Genomic DNA, 20,271 nt, shown 5'->3' with positions numbered 1-20,271 from the left:
GTAAGACAGAAAAAGGAGGAAGGGAAGGAAGAAGGAAACACCTGAGAATATGAGAGAGGGAGGGAAGGTTCGAGGGAGGGGGGGGAAGGAAGGAAGGAAGGAGAAAAAGAATACTTGAGAATATACCTGAGAATTTTAGTATGAGGAAATGCTCAGGTATTCTTTTAATCTCTATCTTGCTCAAGATACATGGGGTGGGGGGTAGGGAAGGGAGAGAGAGAGAGAGAGAGAGAGAGAGCCTTTAAAATCCAAGTTGCTATCAAGAGATCACTAGAATTGGCTTAAGAAAAAAAATTACATCTATCTGGAACTGAAGCTATTACCTCTAAATCACAATAAAATGAAAACATTTTTCTCCAAAACCTATTGAGTTTGTAAGTGGACTTTTCTAATTCTATAATGATTAGAAAATGATACTCATATATATGATGAATTTACTGACATTAACTTATGTAACTAATTGAGACTCCAGCTCTTGTGATAAGAAAACACATATCAATGGCATTGTCCATCCATAGAAAGAGATTTGGGGTTCAAAAGAAAAACCTTGTTCGTATGTTTTTTATTGTAAAAATACTGTACAGAGCGGTTACAGTTACATGAGTAAGGTAATGAGTACATTTCCTATCAAGCATTGTTGCCTCTTCCTTTGTTTTTCTCCTGCCATCCCTTCCTTCCCAACCTCCCCAACTACTTACTCCTCCCCCCCAGGAGTAAAGGTCATTTTCAACATAGTGTCTTGTATATCTCATTGTTGCAATGTGTCAAACTGTATCCCTATTTAAGCATTTTGTTTATTCCCTTCCCCTCTCCAAATTAGAAAAGTGTATGTACATGATGAAACCTTCTTAATTCAAATCATATGAAGAAAATGTAAGAATTCTGGAAATCTATGTGTTAGAGAATTATTTAGTGTCCTGAAAGTAATTTGAGTAATAGAGCTATGCCAATAAACAGTTACTCAAAAACATTTATTCTCTCTTTCTCCCTCTGTATTGTCTACTGTATATCAAATACATCTTCTAGAAACAATGTGTATTACTTCAATAATAAATGACAAAGCAAAACTATTCTGTTCCAATGACCACAATTTGCAAAGCTGAGAGAAGAGTTCTAAGTTAACAAGGTTTTACTCTTTCTAGCAGGGAGTGTCTAGGCCTTTATAGCATTTCACATAAGTGTGAATGGGCTCAGAGTCACAATGTAACTTACAAGTTTACAGAGGAATTAACAAGAATTTAGGGTAGTAAAGAAAAAAAAATACATCTGAGACTGAGGTTGTTGCCTCTAAATCACAAGAACCCCTCAAAAAAAAAAGAGCTATGGAAATGTTAACAAATAGATGAATTTAAAGTGGTTATAAAAATCACTAGCTAAATACCCTAAAATGCCAAAATGTGGTACTATGATTGCCATTTTTCCCAAAGGTTACCATTATAATGAGGAATAGAGAATTCAGATTAGCCTATTTAACTTTTGTTCTGTACATGGAAAACTAAAGCTACAAACACTAAGTCATTTGCACAAGTCATTGTAGAGATTGTTCTTGGATAAGGACATGCCTATTTTCTAGCTTCCTGGGCTTTTTCCTGGGTATGTTCTTTTGGATTATGGTGTCATCTATCATCTCAGTGTTAATGAAAGAATATTTGGCTAATGTTAAAACAGAATCATTTGGTTCAAGATTGGGTCTGTAATATATCCAAATACTTTTTTTTAAAGTCTGTTCTACAAGTTCTTGGTATATTCTTTTTTCCACAGGTAACCCAAAGATCCAAGATTCCCTCTTCTTGAACTGGTACAGTCCAGGTACATGTCTTTTTTAATGTTCTGCAATGGTTAAGTTTATTTCAGGGGAAATGGAACATTCATTAAATTTTGCTACATGTCCAAAGGTGTCAAATGTGTAGCTTCATCTACCTTAGTTCAATTTAGGTTTCCCTAAATTTAGATTCTCAAAGCAACCCATGAGATAGGATTCCTGCCCTGTATTGTTGATGAAGAAACTAAAGTCCCCCTCAGGATGAGTCATGTGCCCAAATGTACACAGTGCAGAATAGAGACCTGCAACAAATCCATGGCTGGCTCCTCCCAGGTCTATGCTTTTCTCCAGCATGCTACATCCAAATTGAAGTTATTGGGGCACTTGGAACATTTTTCAAGCCAAACCTTCCAAGGGAAAGTAAAAATAGATAAATCCTGCCTTAAATGTAGATTGAGGCTTTTGTTAGCAACCTTTTTAAGGCTCTTCTTTTTAAAGCTCAATCATTTGCAAGGCTCATGTCTCACAGTGCATTCTTTTTTTTTGAGGGGGGGTGCTCTAGGACTGGATGCTGTCCTTCAGCAATTCTCAAGGCTAGTGCTCTATCTACCACGTGAGCCACAGTGCCACTTCTGGCTTTTTTCTGTTTATGTGGTGCTGTGGAATTGAACCCAGGGCCTCATGCATGTGAGGCAAGCACTCTACCACTGAGCCAACTTCCAAGGCCTTACAGTGTGTTTTTAAAATAGCACACAAGAATATTGTGCCTTGTAGGTGTGTTGGAATGATATCAGAGCAATTGAAATCATATTCATGATTATACTCTGTGAAAGTATCATGAGCTTACAACTAAATAGGTGACTGTGATGCAGAGAGGCAAATAGAAACAGACGCCATCAGAAAGATATTGGTTCATCCATTCAACTAGCAAATATAACTCTGTGAGAACACAGCCAACTCTGAATTTTATCAGCTACATGCAGCCATTCTGGTCCTGCAGCCATTAAGGAAAATTTCAACTACTTAGTCAAAATCTGCACTTGGATTTCTGGTACTTCTCAGAAGAGCCATAGAGAATATGCTGTCCAATAATAGCCAAAAAGGCACTCCAAGAGAGCAAAGTTACATGTGAACTATCATTTCCTCTCTCAGTATTGCAAAGCTGGGAGAAATCTTAGTGAGCATCTTTGCTAACCCTTCATTTTATAACTTAGGAAACTGGGACTGAGAGAAGGGGGATGATGTGCCCCTCAGGGCATGGTTAGTCCATAGGAGCAGTTGTAGAGAAAAGCTCTCCTGGTAGGGAATTCAGGACTCTGCCCACATCAGGACTGGGTGAAGGTAATTAAATATATTCTTTATTCTACTTTTATAAGAAAGAAAGAAGCAAAGAAGAGCACAAAGCAAAGGCACCAAAATGCTGGATTTCTTTTTAAGCAGGCGTTTGGGATTTAGCCTTCAGTCTTTTCTGAATCAGCCCCTTATTCCTTGCACTTGCTATGTTCCATTGTTGTCAGTGAGATAAACTTCCAGAACTTCTCCCTGCTGAGCTGTCTGGGATGGCTAGATTAGCTGGGAAGGCAGCTTTGGAGGGCAGGAAAAGTCCTATCTTTATTATGTCCCCAACACATTCCAACTGTTTAATATCTATCCTCCTCTCAAACTGGAGACACCTTTGGCCGGACTTTCCCAGGTTCCTACTATGCTGGCTAAAGGGAACGATCAATAAATGTTTGCGAGTGAAGAAAAATACAATTGACTTGACTTGTTACTAGGTTATTCTGGTTTTTTCAGTACAACTCATACCATTGGAGACATTTCATATGGTCACTACTATCAAAAGATGAGAGAGATGAAGAGGAAGGAACTGAAATGTGAGCTTTCCTCATGTACTAAGTTCTGGAGCTTTTCCAGAGTGCTGAAAAAAGCTGATAATGATCTTTAGGTTCTAGGTTTCCTTCCTTGGTGATGTGACACAGTGTGCGTGTGTGTGTGTGTGTGTGTGTGTGTGTGTGTGTGTGTGTGTGTCTGTGTGTCTGTGTGTCTGTGTCTGTGCATGTCTGTGTGTCTGTGTCTGTGCATGTCTATGTGTCTGTGTGTGTCTGTGTGTGCATACGTGTATGTATGTGTGTGTTTCTATGTGAACTAAGGACATATGACAACATATCAGTAACTAATTCTTTAATTGATCAGCAACTGGCCCTACATTCACACTGGCTTGTTGTTATAAGCCCTCTGAGGCTTGCTTTGCTCCTTTATAAAGTAGGAATAATCAGAATCTGTCTCTAGTCATTATTAGAAAACGTAAGTGAACTATAAGCACGAAGTGATTAGACAATGACTAATAAATGTTTGCAGTTATTACAGAAATAAAGTGAAATAGAGAATATCAAAATTCCTAGGAAGTGAAAAACTAAAATAAACATCCTTTATCCCTCCCTTGGTTTACTACTTTCTTAACTTCTCTGACTTCCTCCCTGCAATCAATAGATGAGCAGAAAGTTGCGCACAACATACCAACACCTGCCAATGTAAGTCAAACTCTATCGCAGCTGTGCAGTGAGATTAAAAAAACTGACCCAGAATCCTCTTGGGCTATTCAATGAACCTTGTTAGAATTCTGATTTGATTTTGTTGGGACCTTGCCCCAACATATGCAGGCAAACTGTCTTCTTCCAAGCTTTCAACCTGCAGTGATTGCGACATTTTTTATAGAGTTTTCTGCCAGTCCTAACAACAGCATTCAGTTTCACACTTACCTTCTGTGTGATGGAAACTCGAAGAGCTTTAAAGATGAAGAAAAAGCTAATAAGTAATGAGCCAAGTATGTTAAAAAAAAAAAAAACAAAGAGCTGACCTATCAAATACGATAATGCTACTGATACAAACCCAGAAGTCACAAAGGAAATAAAGCCAATTGAGTTGCTTGCTTACCCCAAGAATCTGGCTGAATACTAAGGCATAGAGAGGTGTAACTGCCCCATTAACAGCTGCACTGAGAGCCCCTACCAGCATGTAGGGCCATTCTGGAGCATTGGCTTTCAGAATCTTTCTGAATGAAACAGGGTCAATTTCATCTTCCACAAACACGTCCTTGTCCTTGAGAGGAAAGAGGGTAAAACTGATCAATGTACCTCCTAGATGTACACATCATCATCTCACAAATGTTGTTTATTGTACAAGTCATCCTTCATTTAGCACTTATAAATTTAAGACTCACAATTTGGAAGTGGCACTGTGGCTCAAGTGGTAGGGCACTTGCCTTAAGCTGAAGAGCGCAGGAATAGCATCCAAGCCCAGAGTTCAAGGCCCACAACCGACAAAAAATAAAATAAAATAAAATAATAAAAGAGTCATAATTTGATTGGTTATGTTTATTTGCATGTATCTGTTTGTGTGTCCTTATTTGATTGGTTATGTTTATGTGCATGTATATGTTTGTGTGTCCTTATTTGATTGGTTATATTTATGTGCATGTATATGTTTGTGTGTCCCCACAGCAGAACTTGCACCTTTACTGTAGTCATAGAAAGTTGCCTGAAGTTTCCTTTAAAAGAGAAGCTGTTAACAACACCACAGCAGAATGGCAGTGGCTCTTGTTCATCTTTGCACCTTCAGCACAATGCTGAGCATAGGGTAGGTTGCCATTCATATTTACTGGATGGAAGAATGAAAGAACTTTTCACATTCATAGTGCATGCATACAATAAAACATGTATATATTTTTGCTATGTAAATGGCTCAATGCTAGGCACTAGATTCCCCTAGTCAACTTGCTTGAATCTCCTGTATGGATAAGAAGAAAACAGAACTTCCTTTTTGAATCTTGTACCTTGCTTTCTATACTTTGTTTCTGAATTCCAACCAAGAATGGTTTCCTGACTTGAAACTTTCTGATCTGTCAATGAAGAATTATATGCATAATGAAGGAGCTAAGATTTTCCAAATAAACATATTAATATGTTAGTAGTAATTTTCATTTTCTTACCTTTGTTTTACCTCATAATCAGTACCTAAATTCTTTAAGTTGGTTGTGAAATTATATATGTCTGATATTAGATTCTAACATCATGTTACATATAGTCCATATTTTTTGTTTTTTAATTTCACAGAAAAAGATACCTAAATGTTAGAGACTGAAACCTTTAGAGGCTTCCTCTAATCCTAAATGTAATCTTGGCAGTATTATATATAAGCTCTCACCCAATTTATGGGCCCTAAGGGTAAAGCTTGGAGAGTGAGAAGAAGCAATGCTATCTGTCACACTAGCTAACTTTGAATCTGGGGGTGAGTAACCTCACTTAAAATTTGGGAACATAGACATAAAACCATCCCATCTAAATTTTCGGCCAATACTTCAAGAGACCACAAGGTGGAGATAACTGCTTTATGCAAGCAGACCATTAGCAACGTAAAATAGTACATCCCCAATCTACAGAAGGTAAGGTATAAGATAAGGTAAGACCTGCTCCATTAAGATGAGAAAAAGAAAGGATTTTATTATTATTTGCACTCACAGAATTTAGTAAGTATTGAAGTACTTTAAAAATGCTAAAATTGAGCAACACTAATTCATGCAAAATGCTCCTTGAGATTCAAAATCCCATTAGCCATCTTTTTTTTTTTTTTTGGTCCAGTCGTGGGGCCTGAACTCTGGGCCTGGGCACTGTCCCTCAGCTCTTCAGCTCAAGGCTAGCACTCTACCACTTGAGCCACAGCACCACTTCTGGCTTTTTTACTTTTTGCTTATGTGATGCTGAAGAATCGCACCCAGGGCCTCAGGCATGCAAGGCAAGCGCTCTACCACTGAGCCACCTTCCCAGCCCCTCCATTAGCCAAATTTTATTAACTCCAATTCATTGTTTTATTTTTTATTCCTTAAATTTATAGGACTCCACTATAGTTATTGCACAAACAAGTAGTATAAATACAAGCTCTTTTCCTCTTAGAACTTTAGCAAAATCACATCAGCTTCCTTACATGACTTTTCTTCCTTTTTCTCCCTCTTAACTACAGAGGATAAGGTGACATGGTTTAAAAATACACTGGATATACTGGGAGCCAATGCCTAATGTCTGCAATCCTAGTTACCCAAGAGGCTGATGTTTTGAGGATTGCAGTTCTAATCCAAGTCAGGCAGCACTGTCCTCAAGACTTTTCTCCAAACTAGGAAAAGCTGACCTGGAGTTCATGGCTCAAGTGCAAAAGCACCAGTCAAGAAAGCATGCTGAGCAAGCATCCTGAGTTGAACCTGGTACATTGAGGGACATTTAGTTGTTTGTTCCTAATTTATAATGCCAATGAGAATATAATATAGAATAGTTTTGAATTTCTCTAACACTAACTCCTGTAGGCAATGAAGATTTCCCTTCCTTTGTTGATTCCCCTCTCCCACAGCTTTTCTTGCATCAAAAGAACTGAGGGAAGTCTGATGTCCAGGGCTCTGGACACTTGGATGGTGTTCTATGACTGACTGAGTGAGGCAATCTACCAGCTTAATCAATGACAGCAAAGAGCTAGCCCTTCCTTCCTTCCTTCCTTCCTTCCTTCCTTCCTTCCTTCCTTCCTTCCTTCCTTCCTTCCTTTCTTTCTTTTCTTTCTTTCTTTCTCTTTCTTTCTTCTTTCTTTCTTCTTTCTTTCTTTCTTTCTTTCTTTCTTTCTTTCTTTCTTTCTTTCTTTCTTTCTTTCTTTCTTTCTTTCTTTCTCTTGTCTCTCTACTTCTCTTACTATCAAACATTTACCCAGAAGCTAGAAAAATAGAAAGGTTGATTATGGTTGGTACTGTTAAGTTTAAATCTCAACATACTGTTTGGTCCTTTCTCACTTGAAGTACTATTAAACTTTTTGCATCTTCTCATTATTTGGGGTAACATGATGGGCATAAGCAAAGTAGTTGCTTTCAGAACTAGAAAAGTTTTTGAGTGTGTGAAAACTTAACATTCATATGCCTATGAAATATATTTTCTCTCACTGTGCTTCATCCTGCATCTCTTCAATAAATTCTCCTGTCCCACACTATTTAGATACTGGGACTTCTGTTTATTAATAAACTAAAACAAAGAGGCTTAATAATCCATCTCTAATAGATAGGAGGTCATAAATAGTGCCATATGTTCTCTGACATTTCTCCATTGTGAATTCATGTGTATGGCATCTTAATGGGTTCAAAGTTGGAATTTTACTGAAGACAGTTTGAAATTACATCCTGCAAAATGAATGTGCTTATAATTGCAATGTTCTTTGACTTACTTGCTCTGATTACTCTTAAAGCCTGGGTCTTATTTGACCATGGAAACTCAAACTTTCATTTTAGCTTAAAAATCCCCAATATCCTACTTGTTATCGTCCTCCATGACACTAAGTATCCAAGGTGATTCAACAAAAGTAAGATGTGATGACTAAGCTTAAGTTTAGGAAAGAATAAGACAGCATAACTTCAAACAGAGCTCAGTAAGAAAAGTGCCATGAACAGATCAAATGTAAGGCTTATAGGGGATTGAAAAAGAGTATCAGCCAGGTGCCAGTGGCTCATGTTTGTAATCCTAGCTACTCTGGAAGCTGAGACCTACAGGAAAAAATTCGAAGTCAGCCCACACAGAAAAGTCTATGAGACTCCATCTCCAATTACCAACAAAATTCCCACTAGAGAAATGGCTCAAGCAGTAGAGCACTGGCCATTAGCAAAAATACCTGAGTGGGAATATCAGGACTAGAAAAGGAATGGAAGAAGAGGTTGGGTGACTGCCTTTGATGGAAATTGGTATTGTTTTCAACAGCAAGACACAGCATCCTTATGAATGGGCTTTTTATAATTCAAAAGTTTTGGCCACACTTATCAAATACATTTGTAGATCAACTATTTTGCCAGTTTTATTATAATTTAAGCAATGACTTTAAAATTAGAGTAGAAAATAATTTGGTTTTTTTTAAGCTTTAAAAGGATACTTCCACATATACAATGGACTTCTATGCCTCCACCAGAAAGAATGACATCACCCCATTTGTTAAGAAATGGAAAGACTTGGAAAAAATTATGTTAAGTGAAGTAAGCCAGGCCCAAAGAAACATAGGTCCCATGGTTTCCCTTATTTGCAATAACTAGTATAAAAGTGGAGGACAAGCAGAAAAGGTCAAAAGCTAGGTACATATGACCATATAAGATGATGTTAAGTGAAATGAATCCCAAGTTAGGGACACAATTGTTCTTTTCTTTCTTGCTATTGTTTCTAACATCTTTAAAATGTACAGTGTGATTTTTCTTGTTTCGTTTGTATGCTCTTCTCCCATGATATAACCCCTGTTTTCACTGTATTTGATGTCAGTGCTCTGTATCTTGTATACACATTTTTCTAATTCGGGGAGGGGAAGGGAAATAACAAAAAAAAAATGGATAAGGATACAGGTTGACCCATTGTAACAATGAGATGTATAAGACATTATGTTGAAAATGAACTTTACAACTTGGGGTGGGGAGGGAGGAGTTGGGGAGGTGAGAAAGAAGAGATGGATGGTAGGGGATAAAGAAAGGAGGAGGTAACAATGCTTGATAGGAAATGTACTCATTACCTTACTCATGTTACTGTAACCCCTCTGTACACTATTTTTATAATAAGAAAGCATAAAAAAGGATATTTACATATAAGTAACTACTTTTTTTGCCAGTTTTGGGGCTTGAACTCTGAGCCTGGGCACTGTCCCTGAGCTTCTTTTTGCTCAAGGCTGACACTCTACCACTTGAGCCACAGTACCGCTTCCAGCTTTTTCTGTTTATGTAGTACTGAGGAATCGAACCCAGGGGTTCATGTATGCTAGGCATGCACTCTACCACTAACCCACACTCTGAGCCCTAAGTAAATATTTTCTAAACACATATAATAAATACCATTTCTATGTTTAGTAGAATTGTTTGTCCTCCACTTTTATACTAGTTATTGCAAATAAGGGAAACCATGGGACCTATATTTCTTTGGGCCTGGCTTACTTCACTTAACATAATAAAGCTCAACTTTAGTTAACATGTATTCTTCACAGTAATTGGATAATTTGTGTTTCTTTTTTATAATTGAGTAAAATATAGAGCTTGCACTGGGTCCTCGTGTTCCCACTTGTATTTCATCTGACTCTGTGAACCATCACAGATGTACACATAAAAAACACATGTGCTTAGGTAGAAAAGGCATCTCAAAATCCCAGGAGAGACTCCTTCCACTCCCCCACAGTTGACTGGTGCCTGACCTTTGTGTCTTTGTAAGTAGACTTGTGATCTACAACAGTCATTGGAGGTTCGTGTGCCAGCTGAGAAAGCTGAGACCTGGAGCGTTGCCGAATGGAAGCTCTGTAAATAAAGAGAAAGACACAAGAGTCTGCAGATGGTTGGGCAGGTTGGAACATGATTCCACTGGTGTCTAAGTTTTCACTACATTCACATAAACACAAAGGTCTGATAGGTCACATGGCAATGAAAACAGGGAACTTCTAGGTTAGGTTTGAAAGACCTTGTCTTGGGTCAGAATGGGTCAGGTTGATTGCTATGGGCCCAGGGCTCTGAAACTGACCAACCTAGATTTAAGTACAACCAGTGAGGGAGAAAGGAGAACGTAGCTGTCCTACACTCATTAAAAGTTGCCCAGGGCTTGAATATGTGCCAAGTTTATGATTCTGCTAACTGCTACCATGGCAAAGAAAATTGTTCATTGCTTTTAGTTACCATTCTGGTTTAGGGTACACATTGAATCTCTTTGTCTCTGTCTCTGTCTCCATCTACATCTCTATCTCCTCTCTCTCTCTCTCTCTCTCTCTCTCTCTCTCTCTCTCTCTCTCTATTTTTCTCATGTAAGAGTGAAAAGAGAGGAATGTTGGATTCAAGGAGACATGCCTTAACGACTCTAGCACACTGTAGATGGAACTAATCACTTTGCTCCCCTGTGAATTTATTCATCCAGAGAACATTAGATTACAACAAGGTAGTAGCTGTGACTGCTCATCCAGGCTCCTGAGCAACAAGTCAGCTTAATTATAGAACTTGACACCCTGCTCTTTTAGTGGCTCTGCCAATCCGTCACCCAGGTTCAACACTGAGCATTTATGTGAAGTCCTCCCTCTTCTTGTTCTTGTGCAAGAAGGCTTTTTTCAAGTGTCATGTGATTGGATGTGAAACCACTCCCCACCCCTCCTCTCTGTCCCCAGAGTGACCTCTGGGATACTCCCATTCCTTCTTATCTGGCCTGTGACTGTAGTTATTCCTTTGAATTAGACAACTAATGTTAGGACATCTTTCCAGAAGGTGAAGAAGAGGTGGTATCACCTAGAGCTAGATAAGGTGCAAGACAGAGATAAGCCTCAAGGTCATGGATCTAAAGCCAACTCACAGCAATAGGTACCAAAGAAGGAGTATGAGGGGAGGAAGGAGTACCATGACTAATTCTAGTATCATAACTAGTACTTCTACCTTGCTGTTCTGAACATGGAAGGCTTACTTCTGCTACTTTAATCTTATATTTCTTAAGTCTCACTCTCTGATATCATCCTCCAAACCATTCTTCCTGCCTGACATAGGTTGTCATGAGACTATGAGTACTAAGTGTGCTGGGAAAATACACCTGCCAGGGCCCAGTATCCAAGGTTTCTTGTCAGGCTTATCAAAAATACTGGAATAAGATCACATCATACCCTTTTCTGAAACAATACATCATCTTCTCTTTCCCCTCTCAGAAGCTCTGTACTATTTTTTTACTACAAAGAAAAATATCTAATTTGGTGACTAAACATTGTAAAAAACTTTTTTCAGTAAAACTCAAACTAGGATTAAAGATTAACTTTCCAGTCATGCTAATACTTCAGTGTTTTGAAGGTATATACTTACATATTGATCTAGAGAAAAATCAGCATGTCATTTAGAGACATTCTCTTTTAAAACTAAGAAATAGTTTTATCAGACTGAGGAATAACTTGACTTACTCTGAGAGCAAAAGTTTGTATTTCAATTGCCTCTCAGTAGTTAAAAAGTGGAGCTAAGTGCATGAATATGATCTTCATAAAAGACAGTATCTCATACTGCACTTAGCTTGAATGGGGAAAAGACTACAACCAGATTTTTATGTTTTTCTTTGAGAAAAGTAAAGGTTTTACAATGTAGGTCAGGTTGTCCTAGGTCTCACTACATAACCCAGATGAGTCTCAATTTTGAGATCCTCCTGCCTTGGCTTCCTGAGTCCTGGGATTACAGATGTGTGCTACAATACCTGGGAAAACTGATTTTTTTAATCCCCTTCCTAAACTCCATAAGCAATCTTTTCCCCTGAGAAACCTCTATCATTTAATCTACTCTCAAATAGTTGAGAAGCACATATGAAACAAAATCCCTATGGAGACATACATTCATTATAACAATGAAGCTTTCCTCTGCCTGTGCTTACTCCAAAAAGCCTGGGAATCTGCGTAAGGATTTCCTTGTTGTGTCTGAGACAAGGCCTGAGGATCAGAGTGACAAAAGCCTCCTAAAAATACTTGTAAACTTCAAACTGTCACATGGTGGAGCTCACCTCAAACTATCCTGGTAGCCCCCTCTGCTGAAGGTCTGCTGGGGCACATCATTTTTGGTTGCATCTTTTCCTGTTCAACAAAACAAGAGCCATTCCTTAGTGTATTCAACCACCAGAGTCATATTTAGATAGAATTATTTATTGTGCTTTCCTAGAATGTAGCTATAATATCTGATATCAAACATTCTGCTAACCTTATTGCCATAAGCAAAATTTGGAACTTGTCCAACACATTTTTTAAAAAAATCAAAATGTTTAATACAAGTCAGTCATTTGAGATATATGCTAGACTGTTACCTTTATAGAAATAAGTATATTTTAATATGAATCATAAAAACTTAAGGAAAGCCCACTGGAAAGTGACCAAAAGATTGATAGACCTAGCAAACTTTTCAAAAGTCTGTCCAAAATGACTTGTGTGTTATAGTAGCTAGGGTATTGTGGTTCGCAAATACAAATATTAAATGGTGAAGAAAGTTTAGAGAGGTTGGTTAATTTAGCTTGGGATAACCATCAACTTTGAAAGTTCAGATTGATAAAGAGAAAGTAAACTTGGACCTGAAGTGTTTGCATTTGAAAATAAGTATAAAATTTTTTAGTCATTAATGAATTTACTCAAACACTCTGGTATGCAGGACACATTCAAAAACTTCTACTATTTGCAAAATTAAAGGAAAGGAATGGAATTGAATACTAGAAGACCATGGGTTTAGCTCTATGACTTGATCTAATATGTTCCTGAGTTTCAGATGTTTTCTTTACCATTTATATAATGCCTGCTAGACTACAAGGAGAAGAAATTGGGCATTGAAAGCCATAAATTACTGTTTGGGTTTAAGATAGGGTTCAGGGGAAAGGTACTTGCCCTGCCCATCCTCTTTACGGAGGGTTCGATCTCCTTGGCTTTGCAAAGTCACTAGTGTGAAGTAGATGCCTTTCCTTTCCAACAGTTCTTCATGGGTTCCTCTTTCCACAGCTGTGCCATGTTCAAAACCAATGATGACATCTGCAGCTCTGACTGTGGATAGGCGATGGGCAACTGAAATGATTGTGTGCCCGTGCTGAATCTGTAGGAATGTGTGGCACCCCATGAAACAAGACTGAAAGATAGATCTGACACTGACCTTCAGATCACTCAAGAATCTACAAGTAAGTCACAGCCCTAGATCCTGGGCATACACTTAAGTAGGCTGTACAGGCTTTAGAAAAGACAAGAACAGCTTCTTGTAGCCAAAAATCCCATCACACATTAGTCTAGTCACCACAATTAATCCGCAGTATAAAATAAGGTGGGGAGATGTTTAAAAAATCATGTTAGTCTTAACAATAGTCTAAGAATAATATTTTACATGCACAGCTATTGAAAGCAAATCATAGCCATGTTCTGTTCAACATGAGGAGGATTTTAGTCAGCTGATACTTTGCAAATGATTAGATTGGATACAAGGATCCATGGAGAATCACATCTTGTCCCTCCCCAGGAAGCAATCTTTTCTGCAACAGTGCAAGCACTTCCACACAGACCTTGAGAATGAACTCAGACTTTCCACAAACCTTATTCAGTGCTTCTTGTACCATGGATTCACTCTCATTGTCCAATGCTGAAGTGGCCATGTCCAAAATGAGGATCTTGGGATTTCGGATGAGGGCTCTAGCAATGGCTATTCTTTGTTTCTGGCCACCGCTCATCTGGCTTCCTCCTTCGCCAACCAGGGTGTCAAATTGCTAGGAAGAACAGGATGCTGGTCATCAGGGAGATGAGGATGGCTCTTCACAGTGGCTCACAATGAGCCAGTATGAAATTTTTTCTAATTTCTTCAGCAAGCATGAATTTCCACAGGGCCAACTTTTACTGAAAGAAATACCACTTCCAAAACAGATGATCTAATCAACATTCGCATGCAAGATAAAGACAATAATTTATGATTTCATTTCCAAGTGCACTGAGCTTAACTTCAAATAAAAATTTCCAAACAAAGTAAAAGTTCAGCAGTCTGAAAATATAAGCCATCTTAGAAGACTGAAGTGCATATCAAGTCCTTGTCACCTTTCCCTTAGAAAACACAACAAAACATAATGCTGACAGATCTATTTGTGAATGAAAGCTCAAAGGAGCTTTTTAATCATATAACCAAATACAGTGCGATATATAGCACCATATAACCATGGATAGCAAATGGTTATAGAAGATCTCACAGGCCTCACATGACATCAGAATCTGACTATATGGTTCAAGTTGTTAGACTCTCATCTTGCTCAGAATTAGCCAATATGATTTGAGCTCCTAACACATGTAAAGCATGGTGCTGAAATTGTGTATGTATCATTTCATATAATCTCCAGAAATACCACATGAGGAAGAAACTACTGTTCTCTATAAGCGGAGAGTAAAGAAACACTGGCCAAAAAGAGGTAGAATAGTTTGCAAGTATGCAAACTTGCAAACTCATAAGGCTGGTACTTAGAGAAGTTGAACTTGATACTGAGTTGAGTCTGATTCTAGAGACTTATACTTTTCAACCATTAGGCTACAGCATACTCATAGCTGCAAGACTATTCATAACAGTAATTTAGAAATCCAAATATGAAATGTCCAAACTCATTGGCTCAGATGCCCAGGACCACCTGTCTCTCCTGCTTTTGTGTTGTACAATTTTGAGCAAGTTATTAACTTCTTAGAACCTTAGTTCTCCATAAATCAATCATGATTATAGTTGCTGCATTGAAGAAAACATTTGAGGATTAAATGTGTCAATGAATATGAAGTGCTAGAACAGTTCCTGGAATGTAGTAAGTTCCACATGCATATCAGCTATCAAAAATCCTTCTCATACTTAGCAGACCATCAATACCAATGTAATAATACAAAAGGGTTTTGTGTGTGTGTGAGAGAGAGGGGGGGGAGAGAGAGAGAGAGACTGCACTTGAACTTGAGGTTTTGAGTTCTTGCTTTGCTGTTTTGCTCAAAGCTGGTACTCTATCATTTAAGCCATACATATGCTTTTGGCTGGTTTACTGGAGTCTCTTGAGTTTATCTGCCCAGGCTGGCTTTACTCAGCCTCTTGAATATCTAGGATTATATGCACCATGAACTACCAGAGATTGTGTTTGTCCAGAAATTGTGTTTGTAGTAGTCATTATGACAGAAATATCTGGGGAATTGTTTTAAGACTCTTTGCTTTTTCTTCTTCTTTGTTAGTTGTGGGGCTTGAACTCAGGGCCTGGACACTGTCCCTAAGCTTTTGCACTTAAGGCTAGCACTCTACCACTTTGAGCCACAGTTCCAGTTCCTGGGGAATTGTTTTGAATACATGAGATGCTGTCTTAAGGACATAATATATAAGCTGTGTAAGAAGAAGAGAACTAAAGAATAATGGTAATGGTTGTTATGGTTTGGAGCTTATATGTTCCCATGGATGAGTTACCAGCCTGTCTGTAATTGGACTTTGGCTTTAACTTCTCTGTCTCTGTCTCTGTGTCTCTATCTGTCTTTGTGTCTCTGTCTGTCTTGTTCTCTCTCTCCCTCCCCCTGCCCCCAGTCTCTTCCATGGCTTCCTGGCCACCGTGAAGCAGAGCAGTTTTGCTCTGCCCGCCATGCATCACCATTATATTCTGCCTTGCATCAGGCCCAACAGCAAAAGTGCTAGCTGACCATGAACCTTAGTGAGCATTTCTTGAGTTGTTTATCTCAAGATGTAGTACAGTGACAGACAACTGACTGACACAATGATGAACATAGGGAGAGCATTGTGCCTCATGAATATTTTAGATACATTCTTTTCTTTTTCTTTCATTTTTTGCCAGTCCTGGGGCTTGAACTCTGGGCCTGGGCACTGCCCCTGAGCTTCTTTGTGCTCAAAGCTAGCACTCTACCACTTAAGCCACAGTGCCACTTCTGGATTTTTCTGAGTAGTTTCCTAGAGATAAGAGTCGCATGGACTTTCATGCTAGGTCTGGCTTCGAACCACAATCCTCAGATCCTAGCCTCCTGAGTAGCTAGGATTACAGGCCTGAGTTACTGGCGCTCTGCTAGACACATTCTTTTTTTTTTTTTTTTTTTTTTTTTGTCAGTCGTGGGGCTTGAACTCTGGGCCTGGGCGCTGTCCCTCAGCTCTTCAGCTCAAGGCGAGCGCTCTACCACTTGAGCTACAGTGCCACTTCCGGTTTTCTGGTGGTTTATTGGAGATAAGAGTCTCACGGTCTCTCCTGCCCTGGCTGGCTTTGAACCTCGATCCTCATATCTCAGCCTCCTGAGTAGCTAGGATTACAGGCGTGAGCCACCAGCGCCCGGCTTAGACACATTCTTAATAGATGGAATAAGGAATTCTGTTTCAAAAAGAGATTTTAAGAAGAAAATCCCCCAGTTTGGTAGATTTTCAATACATAAACACCTATTCAGAAGAAAAATGTAAACTCGTGGTACCCAGGCTTGACATTAAACATGGCATTAAAAATTTAACAACCCAGAATTCAATCAAATGAAGATGTGCATTTTCATGTAGCTTTGTTCCTTCTATGAACCCCAGGTTTGCCATGGAGTACAGGCTAGGGATACCTGTGGCAGGTTCATGATGAAGTTGTAGGCATTGGCATCCTTGGCAGCTCGCACAATATCTTCCATTGTGGCCTCTTCCCTGCCATACCGGATGTTTTCTGCGATAGTGGTAGAGAACAGAACTGGCTCCTGCTCCACTATTCCAATCTGATTCCTCAGCCACTGGACATTAAGAGAGCGGATGTCATGGCCATCCAGAGTCACCTAGACAGTGTGAGAGCAACAGGGCACTGCTTTGAGCACTTTAAGATTCTAAGTCCTACCATGAGGTATATTTAACCACTGGGGAGAAACATAAAGACTGACAAGATGGTTATAGAACAATCCTTCGTAAAATGTAGTTTTTGAGTGAAAATGACATTAGCTGGATGCTGGTGGTTTATGCCCGTAATTCCAGTTACTCAGAAGACTTTGATCTGAGGATCATGGTTTGAAGCCTGCTCAAGCAGGAAAGTCTGTGAGACTCTTATCTCCAATTAACCACTAAAAAGCCAGAAGTACAGCTGTGGCTCCAGTGGTAGAGTACCTCTTGAGAAAAATACTAAAGGAAAGTGGCCAGGCTCTGTGTTCAAACTCCAGCACAACAAACTCAAACAAAAAAAGAAACAAAAATCAGAAAACAACATTATTAGACGTTAAGTTTAGCTAAAGGACAATTCATTGTAGAGACACAAACAGGTAATGTCACCTAACTAATTCTACTGGCACAAAAATGGATACTTTTTTAATTCCTTGATTATTTACCATGCTTTCAATATTTTAATCTTTTAATGTATGATCCAAAAGGGACTTCAACAAAACAATAAAAAATAAACAATATACTCTATCTTGTATGTTTGTTTAATAGAAGCAGTTTTTAGTCAGATTCATCAAATAACACTGTGTGTTCAAAAACCATTGGAGAAATATGGTCAAATAACCAATGTGCACATGTGAAAATTTGGAGGGAAGGGTGGGGTTGGGATAGATGGGGACAGAAAGAGGGAAGTGGTGACATTGATCAAAATAGATTGTAATCATAAAATGATATGTTGAGTTAAACTATACAACTAGTTAAATAAAATAAAAATTAATTGTTTTTTCAAAATCAATTGAGAGTAAACAAAAACACAGTAAAAATGTTAACATTTTGTATTAAAAATTCAACATATTGGGGGGGGCAATGAAGAAGAGCAAGAATATAGGAGGAATGATGAGCAAATGCGGTTATTATATTCAATGTACATCATGTAAAGATTGGGAGGGTAGAATGGGTAGAATGGGAGGGAGAAATGAGGGAGATCAATGGAAGGGGTAACATCGATCAAGAAGAATTTCACTCATAACCTGACTTATGGAATTGTAAACTCTTTGCACAACTACTTAATAATAAATGGTTTAAATGGTGATTTTCAAAGATTTAGAATACTAGGGTGGCATATAGTAAAGAATGCCGAACTGAGAAGGGCATGTGTGTGAGAAGAAAGTTCTGAGGTGTTCGTCCAACCAGTTTAACACCATATGTATCCTGGGGAACTTACCATATCCATGAAGGCAAACAAGGCCACTCAAGGCATCAGCTAGAAGCCGATGACCATAATTCTGAGGCAGAGTGCAAAGAGCAGGAGCTTTGTCATCCACACATCTAGGTTCAAGTTGTGTCTTGGTCCTAGCTACAAGACCTGAGCAGATCTCAGTCCCTTTGGCTTTTCCTTTCTTGTGTGTAAAATGGTCACAGACATCTTTACAGGTCATTGTGTAAGAGAGGAATCATTTGTATGTGACATCTAACATAGCATATGATAAATATATGATAAAGCAATTATTAGTATTGTAATTCTTTTAGTTTTGGTCTATGTTTCCTCAAATAAACACAAGGAAAATAAGACAAGAAACATTTGTGAAGTTATGCATTCAAAATGATGTGTGTGTGTGTGTGTGTGTGTGTGTGTGTGTGTTTGTGTTAGTACTGGGGGCTTGAGCACTGTCCATTAGCTTTTTTGCTCCACTGCTTGGGCCATAACCTCAATTCTGGTTTTTTAGTGGCTAATTGGAGATAAGAGTATCATGGACTTTCCTGCCTAAGCTGACTTTGAACCATGATCCCCAGATCTCAGCCTCCTGAGTAGTTGAGGACTAAAGAGGGATGAGCTGCCCACTTAAATTTTTTTTTAAACTTTTCAAAACAATAATTAAGGACTGTTCCCTGTAGATTTCTATCTGTGTTCTCGTTTGTATCCTCAGCATTTGGAGAACTTAAGTAATCCATGATGATTTTGTTACAATACAAAGGGGTGGGCCTGGTAAGTGACTCACCCAAGAAGCAGCAATACCAGTTTTAATGTGCTGGCACACTTAATGACTCAGAAAACATACTCAGCTAGTCATGGAGTACTGTCACCATGCAGAAAACATATCGTGTGGATGCAGGTTATGCATGTGCCAAGACTGTCTCAGTTTGACATTGTACTATGATTTGAACTTCCTAGTCTCCACCCATTGAAATTTCTGGAAGATACATACCATGCCTTCACAGGCGTCATAAAATCTCTGAATGAGTTGTAGTGCTGTACTTTTTCCAGCCCCACTGGATCCCACCAGAGCTGTCATTTCCCCTGGTTTAATGACCATGCAGAGGTTATTTAAAATCTGGAAAAGAAAGAAAATGAAAACTAAGTGAAATAAGCCACACCCAAAGAAATATAGGTTCCATGGTTTCCTTTATTAGCAATAATTAGTATACATCTGGGATAATCTTATCAGATAAGCAGAAAAGCTCAAAAGTTATGAATATTAAAAGAAAATTTAAAAGTTCAAATTATCACTGTAAATCAAACCAAGCAATTCAGGTGCAAGTTAGGATGCTTTGTAAGGAAACTATATGATTGTATGTCTACTTATGCCACCACAGTACCTAAGGTAAGGCTTCAGCATTTAGCAAAAGGCTTAATAGTTGTGGTCAATAAGTAAAATGATATGTGCTAATATTAGTAAAATAAACTTTAAATTGTTGTTTTTTTATTTATTTATTTTTTATTGTGAGAATACCGTACAGAGGAGTTACAATTACATGGGCAAGATAACAAGTACATTTCTTATCAAGCATTGTTGCCTCCTCGTTGTTTCCCCTTCCTATCCCTTCCCATACTCCTCCCCTCCCCCCATTCGGTCCTCCCCCCACCCCCCACCAAAGTTGTTAAGTTCATTTTTTGACATAATGACTTGTACATCTCATTGATGCAATGGGTCCACCCGTATCCCTAGTTAAATGATTTGTTTTGTTTTGTTTTTGTCCATTGCGGGGCTTAAACTCAGGGTCTGGGCACTGTCCCTGAGCTCTTTTGCTCAAGACTAGTGCTCTACCACTTTGACCTACTTTTCTACTTCCAGTTTTCTGGTGGTTAGTTGGAGATAAGAGTCTCATGGACTTTCTT

The 20,271-nt window shown here is 38.6% G+C and overlaps 1 protein-coding gene across 3 annotated transcripts in view; it reads right to left on the bottom strand.

Annotated features, from left to right (window-relative positions):
• Abcb11 (ATP binding cassette subfamily B member 11) overlaps positions 1 to 20,271 on the bottom strand; it is a 74,407-nt gene that overhangs the window by 19,871 nt on the left and 34,265 nt on the right. For 2 of the 3 annotated variants that reach the window (XM_042694161.1, XM_042694163.1), the window contains exons 12-18: positions 19,361 to 19,486; positions 16,859 to 17,062; positions 13,858 to 14,028; positions 13,169 to 13,370; positions 12,304 to 12,367; positions 9,998 to 10,097; positions 4,697 to 4,861 (exon numbers count right to left, since the gene is read on the bottom strand). In XM_042694161.1, coding sequence (XP_042550095.1) covers positions 4,697 to 4,861; positions 9,998 to 10,097; positions 12,304 to 12,367; positions 13,169 to 13,370; positions 13,858 to 14,028; positions 16,859 to 17,062; positions 19,361 to 19,486 — 1,032 coding nt within the window. Of the gene's footprint in view, positions 1 to 4,696; positions 4,862 to 9,997; positions 10,098 to 12,303; positions 12,374 to 13,168; positions 13,371 to 13,857; positions 14,029 to 16,858; positions 17,063 to 19,360; positions 19,487 to 20,271 lie in introns of all 3 variants that reach the window. The other variant, XM_042694162.1, reaches the window with a different exon arrangement.

The sequence above is a fragment of the Dipodomys spectabilis genome, unplaced genomic scaffold (assembly GCF_019054845.1).
Source record: "Dipodomys spectabilis isolate Male_0828 unplaced genomic scaffold, ASM1905484v1 ptg000174l, whole genome shotgun sequence".
Taxonomy (NCBI): domain Eukaryota; kingdom Metazoa; phylum Chordata; class Mammalia; order Rodentia; family Heteromyidae; genus Dipodomys; species Dipodomys spectabilis.
Note: the sequence above shows the minus strand (reverse complement) of the source record. Positions and strands in the feature narration are given on the sequence as shown.